The sequence below is a fragment of the Ambystoma mexicanum genome, chromosome 4p, assembly GCF_040938575.1.
Source record: "Ambystoma mexicanum isolate Mex_15411 chromosome 4p, UKY_AmexF1_1, whole genome shotgun sequence".
Lineage (NCBI taxonomy): Eukaryota > Metazoa > Chordata > Amphibia > Caudata > Ambystomatidae > Ambystoma > Ambystoma mexicanum.
This window is the reverse complement of record NC_090927.1, coordinates 180,330,863-180,351,494: the sequence shown is the minus strand read 5'-3', so window position 1 is coordinate 180,351,494 and position 20,632 is coordinate 180,330,863. Positions and strand designations below refer to the sequence as shown.

The window sequence follows — 20,632 nt, the reverse complement described above, 5'->3', positions numbered from 1 at the left end:
CTTCCCACCACTCCCACGGAAATGTGTTTGCTTGAAGAGATCCAGGCAGTGGAGGAAGTCCCAGCCTCCCAGCAAGGCTTGGGCTTCTACTGCAGGATTTTCGCCATACAAAAGAAGAACCAGGCTGGCCTGAGAGTTCCTTTTCACCCTGTACCTCTCCCTCACTGTTCAAAAATTCAAGATGGTTACGCCAGTGTTTATTGTGGAGACACTTTGCAGGGGAGACCAGGTGTGCTCCCTGAATCTGAAGGACGCGTATCTACACATCCCAATTTGGCAGCCTCATTGGTCCTTGCTGCGGTTCAGGATCATGGGCTTCCATTGCCAATACAAGGTTCTACCATTAGGCTTCAACTCAGCCCCCAGGGTCTTTTCCAGACTTATGAAGGCAGTGGCAGCCCTTCTCAGAGCCCAGGGTCACCATGTCTACCCGTACCTGTATTACTGGGACGTCAGGGCGAGATCCCCGGATGCATTTCACCACACTTCCTCCGCTCTTATGATCACACTCCACAAACTGGGATTTTTGATCAACCTCAAGAAGTCACAGCTCCAGCCTATACAGAGCCTGACTTTTCTGGGTCTCATCTGGGACATGAGCTCCTTTTGTTTTCCCCTTGGAGGACAAGATCATGGCCATCAAGAGGGCCACAGGTCATTTTCTCAGCAGAGAGGTAACCTCAGCCTGGTGGTACCAGCATCTATTGGGTATCATGGCAGCGTTCCTACTGGCTGTACCTCACGCGAGACTCAAGATGAGGAGATTACAGCTGCACTTTGCAGCCTCATGGAATCAGGAGCAGGGCTCCCAAGCAGAGCTCGTCAGCATTCCTCTCTTTCTCCTCGTTTGGTGGTCCACGGACTGAAACCTGCATACGGGCAAGCCCTTCCAGCAGGCATCACCTCAAGTCACCATCACCACGGATTCCTCCCTGGATTCCTTCCTGGAAGGCTGGGGTGCTACCCTGCACAACCACAGCATCCATGGAGTCTGGCCCCTCCAGCAGCAGGAGTCCCATGTCAACTGGCTGGAGCTGAAAACTATCTGGCTCGCTCTCAAGGCTTTCCTGCTGCACCAGGTCCCCCAACCCCCTCTGCGCAGTTTAGCAGTTAGCATGTGGGAGTGGGCCCTGGAGAACAACATCTACTTGACTGCAATTCACCTCCCGGGGGAGTCCAACCTGGAGGCGGACAGGCTCAGCATACGGATGCGGAAAATTACGAATGGTCCTGCTGGGGATCTTCAGCAGATGGGGGCATCCTCAGGTGGATCTCTTTGCCACCTGTTTCAACAAGAATTGCCTGCAGTTCGCGTCTTGGTAGGGGCACAGCGTATGCATTTCCTCTCACTCCCCTGGTCCACAGGGTGATGAACAATATAAGAGAATCGTGTCACCTCAGAATCATTCTGATAGCTCTGTGGTGGCTGCTGAGACCCTGGTTCTCGGAGCTGTTCAGACTCTCGGACAGGCCTCCCATTCACCTGGCACTGGGCCCGGCTCACCTTCTATCGCAGCAGGGGGCAGGGTCATCTACCCATCCCCGCAGAAGTTAGTTCTTGCAGCGTGGTTCCTGAGCAGGTCACACTAAAGCATCTTGGGCTATCACAGGCTAACGTAGACATCATTCAGGGCGCTAGGAGCGATGCTACAAGGAGTAAATACAAAAGTAAATGGACTAGCTTCTGTCACTGGGCGGACTGTAAGGAGATTGACCCGCTTACTTGCACGTTGGACAACGTGCAATCCTACTCTGCACACCTCACACACTCAGGGGTGCAAATTGACACATGCTGCACCTACCTGGCGGCCATAGGAGCATACCGGAACTCGGAGGAGGAAGTCTTCTCTTCCTCCAACCCGGTGGTTAAGCGACATCTGGTAGGCCTCACCAGGCTCTACCCGCCCATTAAGAAACCACACCCTGTGCAGGACCTCAATGTAGTGAGTTGGGCGCCCTGGTGCACAAACCTTTCGAACCCATGGCGTCCATCAGGCTTGTCACCATTAAAAAGGCTCTCTTGGTGGATCTTACGTCCGCAGGCAGAGTTAGCGAAATACAGGCGCTAGATGCTTCAGAACCGTACATTACCTTTCAAAGAGATGAGGTTTTCCTGAGAACACCTCCAGCGTTCTTGCTTAAAGTAGTCTCTTCTTTCGACCTAAATGAGGAGATAGTCTTACTTACGTTCTTTGCGGATCCTAAGGGCGATGCTCAGAGGGTCCTGCACTGTCTCGATGTCAGGCGCGCTCTGAAATTTTATCTGGACAGAATCAAGAGCTTCTGCAAGTCGGATGCTCTCTTTGTTACCTTCAGGGGGTCAAGGCTGGGTTATCAGGCTTCCAAGGCCTCTATAGCAAGGTGGATGTTTGTTTGTTTGTTTGTTTGGGCATTTATATAGCGCTACAAACCCTCAGGTATCTGAGCGCTTCTTATTTCCCACAGTGTGTGTTGCTCATTTATCGACCTCGGAAGGATGAAAGGCTTAGTTTGGCCCTGCCAGGATTCAGACCTGCGTCAGCAGGCTCTGCACGGATGTCAAAGCGAGCGCTCTACTCACTGTGCTATCTGACCGGATGGTTTCGGCCATCAAGGAGGCCTACGAGGGGCAGCAGAAACCGATTTCAGCTAACATGCATGCCCATGCTGTCAGAGCCAAGGCCACAGCGGTCGCATCCAGAAACACATCCCGTGGCAGGTCAAGGGCGGCCACGTGCGCCACTCCTTCGGCATTCTGCAACCACTACTGTCTGGATGCCGGCTCTAGGTCAGATGCGGCTTTCGGACAGGCAGTATTAAGGAACTTGTTTTCTTAAGGAGGGTCACCTCTGCACCCTCGGGCTACATTCAGTTTTAATTGCCCATGCAGAATGGAGGAAAGGGGACGGGACGTAGGAGTAATTATAAGTTACTCCCCGTAGTCACTAACATACTCCAAGTCTATGGTCCCCTTTCCTCGATACTTCCCACCATCCTCCCCCCAAATAAAACTGGTGTCATTAGGCCATGGTAATATTGTTGACGCTTCAATGGGGACTGAGGAATTGCACCTGTGGGCGTAGACAGGGGAGCGCATGCCCCCCGGGCCGTGCCCCCACTCGCCTCTGAATCTAAAGGGGAAGAAGGTTTTTTCTGGTGGAAAAAGGTTCCGTCTCCCATGCAGTATGGAGGAAAGGGGACTATGGACTAGGAGTACATTAGTCACTATGGTAAGTAACTTATAATAACTCTCTAGATGTGGTACGAGCTTTGAAGTTTTCTGTTTCGCACAGAATCGTTTCAGAAGATCCCTCAGCTCTTTGTGTATTTTGGTCCTCCTGGAACCGGAAATGCACTTTCCAAATCATTGATTGCCAGGTGGCTTTCAACCAGCATTTCCTTCTGTCATCAGCTGGCTGGCAGACCTATTCCAGGCAAGCCCAGGGCTCATTCTAAAAAAGGCTGTTGCCCCCCCAGCAACTTTCCTCTCTGTGGTCCCCTTTCTGGACATCTGCAGGGCTGTGACGTGGAGATCTGTACATACCTATACAAGATTATGCTGTGTCCACTGGGATTCCAGAGTCGACTAGGCAGTTCTGTGTAACCTGTTTGCATAAGGAGACTATGGGCCTCATTCCGAGTACGGCGCTAACCAATGGCGCTATTAACGCCTTGGTTGACGCCGTACCCGGAACGGCAGCGCCTTGGTGGATGGCGGAATCACCGCCCCATTCCAAGGTTGGCGGGGCGGTAATTCCCCATTCACCAAGGCTCTTCCCCATTCCCAAATGAGCCCCCATAGGGCTCAATGGGAATGGGGAAGATGCAAATAACGGGGACCGTTCATTACGGTCACCGTTATTGGCTTGCAGGCCCCTTTGCGCCCTCGACTTTAACACCTGCTCAAAGCAGGCGTTAAAGGCGAGGGCGCAGAGGGAACTCGGAGTATGGCGGTAAGGGAATACCGCCACCGGTCTCGTTACCGGTGGCCGCTATCCCTTACCGCCATAATCGGAATGAGGCCCTATCTCCTGTGATAAGTGTTCCTTCAAGGACCTTACCTCTGCCCGTTCTGGTTATGTGGTACTGCTTTGTGATCTATTCATACAGCATGTGAATCTACAAAAGATCCAATGCTATAGAAGGAATAGGTTACCTGCTAGTAACTGTTCTCCAGCATTGGTATCTTGCATAGATTCACATGCGAGCCTCCCGCCTACTCCACCTGGCTCTTCTTGGCTTGTATTGCCACTTTGCGAGCGCTATGCCAAATCTGAAAATGGTCTCCAGGGGTGGAGCTAAGGGAGCCCTTTCTATTGGGTATGGGGCAAAATGAATCTGCTAGAGCACTAAAGCGACTACAGTTTGAATTCTAAAATAAACTGCTCTATGTCACCAAGTATTCCCAGCCTAATGATGGGGAATATTCATAGAGCATGTGAGTCTTTGAAAAATAGCAATGCTAGGTAAGTAACATATTCCTTCTTCTGAATATGCTAGATAAGGTAGCAACTGCCCATTGAAGTAATTGTGTCGAACAACACAACCTGCTCGGCAACGACCAGTCTGGATTCAGATCTTGCAGAAGTAGTGAGATAGCATTTATGGACATTAAAGATTCCCTCCTCAACATCATCGATAACGGAGAAATGGGTCTCCTTCTGCTGCTGGACTTGGCTGCAGCTTTCGATACCCAGGATCACAATATTTTAATAAGGCTCAAAGAAGTAGTGCATGTCTCAGACAATGCTACACAGTGGCTCAGTTCATTCATAACAGGTAGATCCTCCTGGGTAAAAATAGGAGAGTTTCAATCTAAGGAAGAAATAGTAGGATGGCATTTTTTCAAGGATCATGTTCATCACCATAACTGTTCAAAATAGATCTTAAAACATCTTCAAGTTATTCGAATGAAATTTGATATTACTTTCAAAAATTTCGCTGACAACACCCAACTTGTCTTCAGACTCGGATTTCTTTTTTAATGTAACAAGAATACAGGGACTTTTTAACACAATACAACTGTGGACGTAGGACAACTGTCTGGGGCTTAACCCCCATAAATCAGAGGTCTTACTTGTGATGCTAGATAAAACAATTGCTTCCACGCTTACCAGATGCTTAAACATCACCTTATCAGGCTGTTCCATACCCATTCAACAGAAGGTTATAGTCTTTCCATGGCCCCTCAAATCAACTCAGAAGTCCATACCGTCAATTACCAGCTTATGCTGCTTAGGCAGCTACATCCATTACTTTGAGAACACCACTACACTGTGCTTGCAAGAGCAATAATTTGCTCACCCTTGGATTACTGTAAATCCCTCTATGCAGGTTCCCCAATGTATGCAGTTAAATCCATTCAAGTGTTACAAAACTCTGCTATCTACATTATCTGTAATGCACCCCATCATTTCCACATATCCTCCAAATGGAAATAAACTTCATTGGCTTTCAATGACGACTGGGATTAAATTGAAACTTCTCACTTTTGCCTTTAAAGCCTAACATGGAAAGTATCCACAGTAAATCAAGAACCACATTGGAAAATGCACTCTCAAATCAGTCACTTGTTTACTTCACAAGATCCCCCAATATAAATAGAATGTTGGGCTGGGCCGGACCTGCTTTATCCAGCAAGCATTGCAACTCATTAGCACTGGATGCTTGAGACAGGACCAACTTGTTAACCAGTAGGAAAAGGATAAAAACTTTACTGTTCTAACTATTCATTTGTTGACTTTGTATCAGCTAGACCGAGCGCCTAGATACCTACCGATTGTAGCGCCTCTGATGAGATAACCAAAACACTCTTTCCCCTCTCATAAAGAATGTCATTGGAGGAATTGTAGAGTATGCCTGAGCACAGCCTTCAGCTCACCCCCGAGAATTTGTAGATTCCAAAAAATAGATGAAGTTACAATCAGACAGAGAAGTTACATTCAGACTGGCTAGAAGCACCCATTATTCACTTTTCCGTAACCTGCTGAAATATCTTGGGTGGTCTCCAATCCCCATTGTTGGCCAGAGTCATTTAGAAAACTCCTCAAACCGCAGCAGTGAAAAGCAAAGGGAGAGTGTGAGCCCAGATTTCCGGATGCGCACTCCCAAGGCCCATTACTTTTTAGTTATCACTTTATTGTAAAGCTGAACATCATGCAATAAAATGTTGATATGCGATAGGCTGGCTGGATACACAACAGCAGGAGATTCAATCGACCACACAGTGGGAAAGGCCAATCACACCACTCAATGAATGACACAAGGTGACACAAAGAATCACGGGTAACGGAGCATTGGACCGAATGCCGACTCTGAAATAAATAAATGCAGAAACCCATCCCAATATCTTTGGGATGCTCTCTAATGGGAATCATGGAGATGAATGAGCCTTTATGATCATTAAAATAGACCATGCCTCAGAGCCACTTTGTGTGTGAAGGGGTGACCTCTCTCTCCAATGCTTGCGATTGTGAATACAACGCTTTGAGATGAAACTGGCCAAAGAAAGAACAGATCTATCAATGAGAACAGGTCCCTTTCCGATGTCGCCAAGAAGGCATTTCTCAGAGGTAACCAAAATGGGAATATCTATCATAGCCGTAGGCGTATCAGCCACCTTGCCCCAGAAATCAGCAAGAGGCAGGCATGACCAAATCACATGCATAAAGTCTGTGGTGAGATTGAAGTATCTGGGACATTTATCAGTGCCATTTACATTGAATCTACTGAACCTTTTAGGAGTATGATATAGTCTCGAGAGTACTGTGAATCAATCAGAAGTGAGAGTTAGGTGATACTTCATTGGTCAACAAACAGCATCCAGACCTCTATTCATCAGTCAACGTGCAAGCCATATTCTCATCCAACCTGCATCTAGCCTTAGAAGGGCAATAACAGTATTAAAGTAGATGCAATTGCATAGGGATGACTGTGTTTCTACTACTCTTAGAATGTACAATGACCTAAGCCGATATTCAACTCCGCTTCCTGTGTCTAAGAGGTGCATGCATACTGTAGTATGGTGGCAAAACATTGAAGTCGCCGTCTGCCATCGCCTGAAAATCTGGCAAAGATGTGAATATATTCCCCTTCAGGGTGAGAGGCCAATTCCGATTACACCTGGACTGCAGGTCATCAAAATCAGACAGCATCACCCCCTGGATTATAGGGTACAGATAACCCTAGTGGACAAAATATTCTGGCCCAAGCAAATACCATGATGTGGAACTGGTCAAAGGTACAGGAGTCATCAAACAGGTCATCAATAATAATAGCAGAGTTAAAAAAGGAGCGGCCCCTGCCTCCCTGTAACTTTGGCATCTGAAACTTTTGGCTCTCTTGAGGTTTTAGACTATCACTCCCATGATCCCTCACCATATGCTATGCTGGGTAGTGATGATGGGAACTGTAGTAAAGAAATAATCTGAGAGCCAAACATTGCAGACCCCTGCTATACCTACAAGAGACACGGTCGAGTCTGGTACATACCAAATCAGAAGGAAAATGAGCATTTGCAACTAGGAAATACAACTCAAAGTCAGTGGTGGCCATATCTCCCATGACAAATGGTTTTTAACTACTTTACGCCCTGTCAGTCAAACATGCCACATACCCAAACAAAGCCTATGGCTTCACTACAAAAAGCATTAAAAAGGTATAGCCTAGCCCCATCAGAACATTTAGAAGGAAATACAATCATTTGGGCAATACAATATTTTTTAACATGGCTATATAATGAGAATTGGAGTGCTGACCATGACTTTGATTTAGTCGCCAAGACAGGAAGATAAGAGATGAATATTAATTTGCACAAGTCTCTATGCGCAGAAACGACTTTGATACCCAGATATACAGTCGAGCTCGGAGCCCAGCAAAAACCCTTATAACAAAGCAGGGGAATTGGGGTGGGGAAATCATTCGGATCTGGTCCAATTCAGCCTAAAACCCAAGGCAGGCCAGTAGAATCATTGATTGGGGTGATAATATTTATTTATTAAGCGCCGAAAGCCCACAGGCATCAGGGTGCCATAACAAACACAGAAGGACAACCATCAAGAAAACAGGACACAAGAGCAACTAGATTGGGCTGGAAGAATTCACTTGAACAGATGTGTTTTCAGAGATTTCCATAATGTAGCGGGGACAGCTTCAGACCGCACGGGGCGATAGTAAGCGAGTTTCAAAAAGTCGCTGCCTTAACAGGGAAAGACCACCCCAGTCCGTTCAAATGTTTATGAGTTATGTTCCGCCTAGAGGATCAACGGGTTCTAGTAGGACATACTGTGGAATCGAAGTCTTCAAGAAGGTGGGGGCTTGACCAAAATAGCATTGCGTTCAAAGGTTCCCGTCTTGAACAGGATTCTCTCCTTGATGGGGAGCCAGTGAAGATTCCAACAGTGTCGAGAGATATGGGTACACCTGGAAATATTTTTAACAATGAGTACTGCGTCATTTACCAGAATCTGACATTTTTTTATACTAGTGCTAGACGCTCCAATCAGCAGGGCATTACAATAGTCGAACCGCGGCAATGATGTTCGGGCCTGTCTGGAGCCAAAGATAAGAATCTCAGTTTTGTTGCTGTTCAAACATAACCAGTTGGACGACATCCAGAGTTCAATCTGTTGGTAAATATTAACAAGAAAAGTGTTGTCAATTAAATGATCCCTAGAGGACTCAAGAACGAGCTGGGTGTCATCAGCGTAGTTAGTAAAAAACACACCCAAGTTATCCAAAAGAGAACACAATGGCCTTATGTAAAGATTGAACAAAATGGGGGAGAGGCTGTGCCCCTGGAGAACACCACACCAGATAGGGATTGATGGAGAAGCACAAGTTCCCCACTGGATTTTATATTCATATCTGGATTAGAAGGAGTGGAACCAACCAACCGCCCAATCTGAACATAAACCAGGCAGTGCAGGAGGTGTTGGTGGTCTGCCAAGTTGAATGCTGCAGATTGGTCCAAAAGGACCAATAGACCTACTTTACCCCTTTCCATCAAACCCAACATATGTGACTGCAGATCTAGCAAGGCTGTCTCGGCACTATACGGAGATCGAAAGACTGATTGGGCCTCATTACACGGTAGGCGGTAAGGGTTTACCGGTACCGGTATTTTACCGGTAAATCCTTACCGCCTTACTACGAGGTCCCTTTGCGGGTTGGGGTATTTAACGCCTGCTTTTTTCAGGCGTTAAAAACCAACCCGCAAAGGGACCCAGGGAGCTAATTACGGTACTGCAATTTGCGGTACCGTAATTAGCACCTTCACCATTCCCATTTTGCCCTATGGGGCAAAATTGGGAATGGGGAAGGGCAATGGTGGAAGGGGGAATTACCGCCCCGCCAACCTTGGAATGGGGCGGTAATTCCCCTTTCCACCAAGGCGGTGCCGGTATTTTACCGGCATGAACCATGGCGCTAATAGCGCCATGGTTCTCCGCCTACCGTTTAATGAGGCCCATTGTCTTTCATGTAGAATGTTCTGTTTTTCCACAAATGCTTGAAACTGCACACAAACCAGTATGTCAAGGATCTTGATGAGAAACTGGCAGTTTGTTATGGGTCTAAGGTTGCCAAGGCCCCTAGGACCTAAGCTGGATATTTTTTAACAGAGGTGCAACCAGCACAGATTTAAGTGACCTAAGGATCATGCCATCTCTAAAGGAGGCATTGACAAATTTGGCCAGGAAAGGGGCAAAAAAGATCTCTCTGTTCTAGAATCAGATCCAGATGAAGGATATTTTCAGAACATGAAGTGGGGTGCATAGAGGACAGTAGTTTCTGCATATCTGGAATAGTTATGGTGGTGAAAGCAAAGAAATTGGGCTCTCTCCAGTATGTTCTGTGCCATTTGTCTCTCTTGATGCACCATAATCAGGCAGGTACTCCTTAAATGTTTCTCTAGCTTTGGATATGTTAGCCTCAAAGGCTAGTTGAACAGCAATAGTGACCTGGAGTGTCGGCACGAACAACGTTAGACTGGCTTTAGGCTCCTCCAGGCATCTCAGAATCTCAAAGAGTTTTCTAGGACAGTTGTAGGCCTGGTTAATTTCAAGGTTATAGCACTCCTTTTTTGATGCAAGGATTTTATTTGTATAGGTTCTGTCTCGTTCCTTCCATGCTGCTTCATTTCCTTCGGTTGGATGTTTTAACCACTGGAGTTCCAATTTACATTTCTCTTTTTTCATGATTATAAGTTGGGGGTAAACCATTTTTGGTGGCCGGGGTTGTCTTGCACAACTTTAGACCGGAGCAGTGCTTTTTCTTTGAGCATCTTCAGAATGGCACTGGAGAAGGAGGAGACCAGTTGTTCAAGAGAGTTCCCACTGTTAGTTTCATTCATAACCATTGTCACGCATGCAGAGAGGTTAATCCTATTGAGATTATGGTTAATAATGGCTTTGGGGGATTAGGGAGTTTGGTCAAAGCCTCAGGCAGGTGAAAATCAAAGCTCACAATATGATGGTCTGACCAAGTAGAGTTTCAATAATGGAGGCGGAAATATTTTTGGTAACTACCCAATCTAATATATGATTCTTGTCTGCAGTGGGGTCAACATTAATTGCATGGAAATTCAGGTTGTTTAGAGTTCTTTCCACATCTATAGCTGTTTAGTCAATTTCTTCCCCTTTCCAATAGTTGAAATCCCCTAAAAGAACAAAAGCTCGATTTGGGTCCTGCAAGGGGCCCAATATCTGGAAGATTTCCTCAACGACGTCCGGCAACGCTGGAGGCGGGTGAGAGAGAAGAATAAAATTCACGCAAATGCTTGGGGGGGGTGTGGGTCATTTTTACATGAAGGATCTTGCAGCCCTGACAAGAGATGGGAGAGGCAAAGATGGCCATTTCAGATTTTCCTATAATTGCCACTCCTCCCCTATAGCCTATTTCTCTGTTTTTACAGAACATAAAGTAGCAAGGAAGAACAGCCAAATGAATAGCTGGTCCACTGGTGTCTCGAATCCAGGTTTTGGTTATAAATAGAATATCCAGTTGGCTGTCCTGGATCAGATCATGTATATCCTGTGCATGACTAATTAGTGATCTGCTGTCAGCAAGGCTGCTTTAAATTTTGTCCCATTAAACCCTATGATAGATGGAATTTAATTTTGCACAGTTGCTTGTGGTAAAAACAGAGGGTCCTCGGTACAAGTAGCACCAGAGTCTTGCTCAGAGTCCACGATGCTACTTTCATTCTGACTAAATTGGATAGTTTGACACTGACTTAGTCGGAAGGGAAGCCGAGTTACGTTTGGGGCTAGAACAAGAGGCAGGCTGACAGTAGTCCGTCTCACCTAATTTGGAATATGTTCGCTTATTAATTAGTGCAAGGCAGTTTGAGCGCAGGAGATAAGAGAAATTGATTTTTGGGCAGAAACCCCATAGTTTACAGTAACAATAGCGTCCGAAGCAGGACTAACACCTGAGATTACCTGAAAAACAGAGAGTTCAGGCAGAGATGAAAAGCCAACACGTCAATTCCGGCGATGACTGGGGAAGACTGGGCTTTACCCAGGTGCAGAGGCACAGGTGTGCCTGGTCACCAGATCAATAGGAGCATAGGAATGCTGGGAAGTGTAGTTCCCTGGCAAAAGCTGTATGATGATGCTACAATCTAACCAAAAAGCTGCTTTAAAAGTCAATTAGCAGCAACTCTCATGCAGCGTGATACAAGTTTGCTGAGTTAGATGGAAAAACACTGCTAATAGCAATTCAATTCAATTCCCAGGAGTGCGCCATGCAGCATACAGGGAGTAGCCCAATACAAGTTTCACACGCACAGTCTTTCCCAACACAAAAATGAAAGGCAGTCTATGAGAGTTCACCCAGAACAGGGCAATATAGACTGGAGAAGACTGGGCTTTACCCAGGTGCGCTGGCGTAGGTGCGCCTGGTCACCAGATTAATAGGAGGCTATGAATGCTGGGAAGTGTAGTTCCCTGGCAAAAGCTGTATGATGCTGCTACAATTTAACCAAAAGCTGCTTTACAAGTAAATTAGCAGCAACTCACATGCAGCGTGATACAAGTTTGTTTAGTTAGATGGAAAAACACTGCTAATAACAATTAATTTCCAAGCAGTGTGCTGTGCGGCACACTGGGAGTAGCCCAATACAAGTCGCACACGCACAGTCTTTCCCAACACAATGATGAAAGGCAGTCTAATAGTGGCAGGGTTGTGGATTTACATTTCAATATCATCTGCATACAAGATGTAATGTTAGGGTCATATGAAGATTTTACACCGCCACAAGTATAGCTATGATGGATGAATCCCGAAAGCGCTCGATGGGAAAGGTGAGTAACAATGCACGGAGTAGGTGCCCTTACCAAAAGATCAAAGAAACCTATTGGCAAGACTCGAGCTAGAGGGGAGGCATGGAGCCAATCACCACAGTTAATGAAGTACGGCCCGGTGTTGAAATGTCTATGGGTGGCCAATCAGAAAGCCCAAGAAATGGAATCTTACCCTTCCACAGCATCAAGGGTTGAAGCCACCGCATCGGCTCGTGGATCATGGTGGCATACACTGCGGAGCAGAAGCTGCAGATTCTGGATTATAAAACCCGCTTGAACCAATCCCGACATAAAAGCAGAATAATCGAGTAACTAGTATCCTAGAAAAAGGTGTTGCGTTGATATCTATTAAGGATATTGTCTGATAATTGACCCATTCCATTTCAATAACCTATCTTCAATCCCAATCCCACTAATTGATTCAGATTTGGAGAGCAAAGGTACAAAGCAGAAACACAATTCTCTTATTAATATTGACATTATTCCATTCCTCTTGCTGAGAAGTTCCTAGTAGCCCTCCCAAAGCGTCATGAGGCGTGTGTAGTACTACCTACATACACTGACTTGGGCAGGAAAAATCTAAATGCCCCCATCTTAGCCAGGAATTGGCAAAACACAGGAACATATGTAAATGAACAGAGATAGAAATGATTAATTGCAGACACATTTCTGCAAGAACTTACTGAGAAGTCAGCATCTTCAGCCCTAAGGTGGTCAGCAATGTAATGCACCCCCTCTAGCGCTTTGAGGATGCTGGGTGACAGCAGGAAACTGGACTCGGAAGCCACATTGTCCGCTTTGTTCTGACGTTGTGCTTGGCTCTGACTTTGGCTATGACTGTGACTGTGATTCTTGCTCTGGGTATGGCCCTGGCTATGGCCCTGCGCTCCGCCCTGCGGGCGGCTGCTGTCACTGCGGTACTGCATGCTGTGGTTGTGGGAGCCCATCTGACGCATGTGGCAGGGATGGATCTCTGACTCGGCATCTCCCCACTTGGCGTCCACGTCCGTTTCCATCCAGTACTTGGAGGTGCTCAGCTTCAGCTCGGGAGGGTTGTACTGGGTGATCGCAGGCTCCTCAGCGGGGGCCGGCGGGCGTTTCATGAACAGCCAGCGAGGGATGAAATCCAGGAAGACTGTTCTAACCCAGTGAGGCATCTTGTGTGTGTTGGGCGATCGGTGGTGCACGTTGAGTACGAAGACAGTTATGACGATTGAGAGAGTGACAAAGATCATGGTGAAGAGCAGGTATTCGCCAATCAGTGGAATCACCAGGGAGGTCGAAGGGATAATCTCAGTGATGAGCAGGAGGAAGACAGTGAGCGAGAGAAGCACAGAGATGCACAGGGTGATTTTCTCCCCGCAATCCGAAGGCAGGTAGAAGACCAACACAGTGAGGCAAGAGATCAGCAAGCACGGGATGATTAAATTGATGGTGTAAAAGAGGGGCAGCCGGCGGATGATGAAATAGTAGGTGATATCAGGGTAGATCTCAGTGCAGCAGTCGTACTTCTTGGTGTTGTAGGTGCCAACGGCATTGACAATGGCCCACTCCCCACTCTCCCAGTAGTCCTTGAGGTCCACGTTGAGCTCCATGCTTTCCAGGTCAATCTTGGCTTTGTCATAGGTCCAGGACCCAAACTTCATCTTACAGTTCTGCTGGTCGAAGGGGAAGAAAGTCACGTCAATGCTGCAAGAGCTCTTATAGATGGCTGGCGGAACCCACTGCACCTTCCCCATGTAGAAAAGGTGGGCCTTGGTCATGTGAGTAACTGCAAACTCGCCATCAGCACTAGGAAAGAAAGAAGATTGTGCATTAGGTCTTGCAAATAGTATCCCAACAATCAGAATGGTAAAACAATTACAATGCATAGGAAGGCCTTCACCACTGTTATTTAATATTATTTTCAAAGGCAGAGGTCCTTATGCTTCATCAGCTACATTTCCAAAAAGGCCTCTTTCGCCTAAATGGGGCTAAATCAGAGATTGGGATGAATGGCTCATCCCGATCTGGCCACAGTTCATGGGACCTGCAGTTCCCTTCAGGGACGGAATGGGATCTCACTGACGTATTTAATGCCGGACTCTAGTTCGCCCAGCAGCCACAGTGTCAAGCACCCATTCCCAGCTTTTCCTGCTCAATGAAGTCCTGCGGCTCTGGCAGGCTGTCCGGAGAGTCGAAATCACTAGAGTTCTGGTGCTTTCACATCTGTACTACAGCAACTCAGTATACACAGGCGACTCCAACAATAAACTGCAAAAACTCAGAGGAACCAGATCCAGGCACCCTGGCCATAATTACAATGGTATTGGACTGACCACCTTTGCTGGCTTCTTACACTGGTTACTAATTCAACAACATTTCAAATACCATATTAAAAACCTATTCATCATGCACAAAGCCAGCTGTATCAAGGGTCTAGGCGATATACAAAAATGTACCCCCTACTATACACCCGACAAGGAACCTCACATCTAGGGAAAGCACAACAATTTGTTGAGCCAAATTTAGGTAAAAGAATCATGCATCGAAACCCATCAGGCTATATATAACACTCACGCCCCTGGAATTTGCGAAATAAGTCATGTTCCCCTCCCCCAAGATAATATTTGTATTAATTTAATTTCTTTATAATATTGAATTAAGTGCATACCAAGCTCAAAGGCAATATAGCATTTATATAGAAATCAGCACATGAAGAGACATACATTATGTAAAAACATAAATAGGGAGAAGGAGAAAAAAAGCATATGTAGACTAAAAGACAAAAAAAAGAAATCACTAGCATGCAACAATCCTCCTAAATACACCGGCCAGATTAGTCCACTGCCCATACAGTTATCGTACTAAGTCCAGAAAATGTAGGGATTAAAATGTTTTATAACTCACTGTAAGGAACACATGGTGTCAACAGTAAAGACAGACACAAGTGATCACAGTTCAAGGGTGTTTATTGAACTTAATAATGGGTGAGATAAACGCCTAATCTAAACCTAAATCTAAGATAGGAGCAAGCTACGACAATCAAATAATAATAAGGCAGTGCTAGTGCCGTCTTGTCAAATAAAAAGGGCCTATACTAAAAAATAACTATTGCCAATCCTTACTACTAATTACAAAAAGAGTGTAGAATAATGTTCACCAGAAAAGAAAGAAAGAAGTGTTCTCAAAATTATAAATCAGGATGGTATGGCTGAGTCTCCCTTCACCACGTTTGACGTACAGGACAAGGTGAGACTCTCTCAAGCAGTACACACTCCTGGGACTTGACAGCACGAGGTTCACAGTTCTGTTCAACAATATCAAAACCCCTTCAGAGGCTAAGTTTCTTTCCTGCAAAAGTGTTTGCTGATTAGAAGTAACAAACTAACAAAAGTTCTTTCAGCGATTACTCTTTGCCTCTGTGATCTCCCTCTTCCGGGCTCGGATCTCTGGGATCTCCCTCTGCTGGGCTCGGATCCTCCTTACAAAAAAGGGCCTACCTCCGTGGGGTTCACCACGGCCTCTCTTCAAAACAGTTCATGTATTTGCGAAGTTTTATCAGAAAGCAGGGTTTCTTTCCCTTCTGCTTTATTTTGGGCATCCCTCTGTCGGGTTCACATTTCTCAATTATCAGAGTTCACAAGCGTAGTAGAAAGCGGGGTTCCCTTCCCATAGCTTTCCTCTAGCAATGGGTCAGAGACTTTAGGGATTTGACGTGACCCTTGTAGGACTACACTGATGACTCATGCCACCCTTTCCTAGGGCCTTCTGGTTGTTGTAGTTTCACAAGTAGGTCCCAGTCAGAGCCTTTTGAATCAGCGCCCACATGGCGCTGGACCCCTCTGCACCTGGACCTCAACTGGGCTTTCTTTAAAGTTCAAACAAACACACAAGTCCATTCTTCTTGAGTTCAAAATGTTTCTACTCGCAACCCTGGGCTTAACACAGTTCGGCTTGATATCAGCTTCCTCCGACTCACTGGCTGTGCTGAACCCATTGGCTTTATTGTTCTCTGTAGTCAAGGATAGTACCATGGTAGCGAGTTTGCCTCTCATCAATGTGGGAGGCCCCTGTGTTCCATTGACATTGCAAGAGTATTTTGAATGTTGGAAATGTTTTAAGCAAAGTAGAGGGCTACATTGTTAGCAGAAAGAGTAGGAGAAATGGAGGAGGGTTTATTAGGTGAAACAATTGAGTTGAGAGATTTTTGGAGGCACCTAGGTTGAGACGAAATGAGAGAGAGATATAAGTCACATTTGGCAGAGTCGAGAGCAGAGAAGTAGTTTGAAGAGCAGTCAGGTAAAGTTGGAGATCTGAGGAGTGTCTAGATCTTTACCAAGTTCGAAGGTTTTTCCCTCATTCTTGTTTTCAGGGTGCAGATGGTTGGTGTAAGCCAAGACAGTGGAGGGGAGGGTTTAGGAGTGAATGTGGTAAGAGGAAAATGAGAGGAGAAGATAGCGTTAAAGTTAGTGAAGCCTTTATCAGTGGAAGGAACAGTGAATTTTGCATTGGAGTGAGGAGTGTGGTGTAGATCAGAGAGGTAGATAAGTAATTTGGAGGAGGGAAACTTGCGCTTGGTAATGGAAGTGGTAGATCGAGAGAGTGGGGTGTTAGTAGGAGTGTAGATTGAGGCAATGGCGATGAAATGATCAGAAGGAGAAGGAGCCGGGGAAATTTTAGAGATGGAGAGTTGAGAGGAGATGAGAATAAGGTCAAGGGAATTACCATTTGAATGCGTGGGCAGAGAGTGGACAGAAAAGTGAGTGGTTAAGGAGGAGAGAGCTAAAGTGAGTGGATAGAGGAGTGGACAGAGAGGGGAGGTTAAAGTCACCAGCGACAATGAGGTGATGATGGAGATGAAGGGAATCATTTATTTGGGTGAGGTGGTCAATAAATTGACCAGCGGGACCAGGTGAAGAATGAAGAGAGAAGGAAGAGTTAGTAAGAACAGTGAATCCATTTCTCCATTTGATCAGGAGCCAGTGGAGTATACTTGGATGGCTTCTGATATGTTCTTGTCTTTCAAGGCTCAGAATTAGTCTGGGAGTCCCCTGTGGAGGCTGTTGGTCTAGTCCATTCTTAAAAGTGCTGGTACAATGACAGCAATGGATAGGTGTGGGAAGGTCATACACAGCATGATGGCCTGGTCATTCGGAACTGAAAGAAGCCACTTCTTGTGACGGCTTTAACGTGTGGTTCAAGTCTCAGGGTGCTATGCAGCCACAGTCAGAGCTGTTTAACCATTGGCAGTGGGCAGTGTCCAATTTATTTTTGGCCAAGGGACTGGTGTGTGGGTTAATGTTGTAGTGCTGCAAATCATAAGTTTGATTTTGGTTGGGTTAAATTTCATTTTATTTGTCTTCGTCCACAAGTCGACTTGCATCTGGCATTTGCTGAGATTCATTTTTTATAAATTTATATGGTTTGTAAGCACGAGGATGATTTGGGTATGGAACATGTGAGTCGTGAGTTATTGATACATTTCAATGGTGTGATATAGATATTAAAAAGTAGATGTGAGAGGCTGGATCATTGGGGTGGGTATGAGGGTGCAGGGACATGATGTGAAAGAGGCAACGTGTGTTGTTTCTGTCTTGTCCATGAGGAATTAAGTTATCCACAGTAATGCAGTTCCTTTTTTATACTATGTTCTCCACTCTTTTTAGTAGATAATATCTCACTGTGATCCTTAAATTGCATGTTAGTTGCTTTGTTAGAGAGGAGGTTTATTTGCAAAGATAATTTTGTGGATTGATTTTTGAAAGAGACTTGTGGGAGGTGTTCTGGGTTGGCGAGGAGGGCTGAGGGAAAAGCATTTTAAAAAGCATTGTGTCTGATTGTACATCACTCCGCCTTGCACAACCTAAAACACCTAAAATCAGATGTCCCAGCTTTCCTGGACTTTTTATTTGACATCAGGCGTGAAGCGCTGCTGCTACGTTGATGAGCCGGTCTGCAATGGTCCACGTCGGTTGCGCAGGTGCATGGTAGCTGTTGTGCAGCTCTGCGTCCTGCCAAGTAAATGTGCATCTTGAAGTCTTTACTATCAGGTCATTGGACTTATTTGCTACATTTTGGTTGTTTTCAGACCTTAGTAAGTGATGGTTACTGCTATACCTGATATTTTTGACTCATTATCGTACTCGCTCAAAGACTCAACGATATGCTGATATCGTAGCAAAATATATGACGTCTGATGATGAGTTACTCCCCAGTGAACCTACTATTTTAACTGAGCTGGATAATCTGACATTTACTGAGCTGGATAGTCTAACTATTCCTCAATTTCTAGGGACAGCCCCTATCATCTGTGCTTTCTTGGACAAACCTGGTCCATTACAGAATGGGTCACATAAGGGCCTAGTCAGCACTGAATACTCCAAGATAAAGACAGAATGGGATGGTATACTAAAGGACACCGGTTTGCAGTGTTGATAGTTGTATTGAGACAGCGAGCTATAATTCTGGGCCTACTGTTAGTCTACCTAGCATTATACCTAATTTGCTGGACAATGAACTTGCTGCACTTAGCATGCATCCAGATAACCCCGCAGATGCTCAGCTATATGGTATCATGACGCATGATATAGGTCCTCCTTCCTATAGGAAGAGCAGAGGAGATGCTATTGACAGCACACACGGTCCTGAACCTCACCAAGTGAAGATTGTTCTGCTCAATACACAATCTCTAGTCGGTCATGTCACTGAAATAGCGGGCATGATACATGCCCTAAATCTAAACACTTGAAATTGTCACCTCTAAATGATTGCGCAGCCCTGAGCAAATGGTAAATGTCCTATTCAAATTGAGTGTGTAACTGGACAACAGATACGGTGAAACAAAGAGTCCAAAGCAAGTAGATTCTTCAGTCGATTGTTAAACAAAAACTGGTTATGTGCTAACGTGAAATGCAAGAAATCTTTGATCATGTAAACATGTTGACTGTGTGATGCTGAAGTGTAATCAATGGTTTGAAGAGCTAATCGATGCTGTATCGATGTGTACAATGCTTTAACATCAAACATGGCTAGAAGATAATTGGGGCACCATTTTAACTGATGTAAAATCTCCAGTGTTTGAGTGGAATCTCGTAGGTAGGCTGGTAATGCTGGTACCATATCCTTGATTGCAGAATCAATGTACTGGGAAAGTCCCTCAGTGGCCCATCCTAAGCCACTCATAATAGGTCATACCTGGGGTAATGTTGTGTATGCCTTATGAATTTTGGGCAGAAAATACATTGTAGGAATGACCGGATTAGGTCTGTAAAGGAAAGCATTTTCCTCGTCTGTCAATGTCCCACGTGAGTGCCAGTCATATAACAAAACTTTCAATTCAGATACCGTCTCTTTGGTAGGGTTGCCAGGTAACAATTGATAACATCCAGGAGTACTCAGATGTTCATTGGCCATAGTGATATAATCTGCAGTATTTAAAATGACAATATTACCACCTTTATCGGCTTCTTTAATGACAATGCTCGTATCCTCAGCAAGATTTTTGAGAGCAGTTTTTTCGGAAAGAGTGAGATTGCTCTTGGTTGACTGAAACTGGGAACAATCTATTTGTTTGTGTATATCTTGAATGACTGCCTGATAAAAGGTGTCTATAACAGTAGCATCAGTAATAGCTGGTACAAATTTGGATCTGGGTTTGTGCTCCATCATTTCAAAATTATGTTGGTGAATGCCTAATTCCTGTTGTAAGCCATTGGAGGTGCTAGCAGTATCAACGTTAAGTGACATAAGAAGTCGTGTGTCTTCTATATCGGAAATGGTTAAGCTACTCAGTGATGGAGAGGCAATATGTGGCCTGTAGATTGCAACTTGTTGATGGAAATACTTTTTAAGTCTAAGCTTGCGAATACATTTGAATAAATCAATTTGGAAATCAATAAGATCAGAATGACAACTCCCACCACCACACCGGTCTCATCTGAGATAGAATCCGAGGAAGATCAACCCAGTGCTACCGATAAAGGGGAGAAAAGTTTTACTCCTGCTCTTACGCACCAACACAGAGGCTTTCTAGCTGAAATTAAGCGATACAAAAAAGGCAACATCCCTAGCCAAACTGCTCTATCAAATAAAACAGTTCGCTTCACTGTCCCTTTAGGGCGACCTACTATAACTCCCGCCACATCTTCCGAGGAGGAAGAGGAAGAGGAGCAAGGGCCAGACAAAGGGAGAAACGCAAACAAGAGGCACACTCGTTCCAGCTCCAAAAACTTGCCAACCAAATCGATACTCTGCACTTAGTTTGTAACTTATCAAGTAAGGTCTTGTCCTCCGCTGAACTGTCCCTTCTAAATAAAGGTCTTTCTTTTGTACCGAGTTGTCATTCTGATCTTATTGATTTCCAAATT

General features: G+C 45.3%; 1 protein-coding gene across 1 annotated transcript in view; it reads right to left on the bottom strand.

Moving 5' to 3' along the window:
- The window catches only part of CHRNA2 (cholinergic receptor nicotinic alpha 2 subunit), a 315,904-nt gene that overhangs the window by 14,638 nt on the left and 280,634 nt on the right, over nucleotides 1-20,632 (bottom strand). Inside the window, exon 5 of the mRNA XM_069605647.1 lies at nucleotides 12,968-14,075. Within this exon, the coding sequence (XP_069461748.1) occupies nucleotides 12,968-14,075 (1,108 nt within the window). The remainder of the gene's footprint in view (nucleotides 1-12,967; nucleotides 14,076-20,632) is intronic.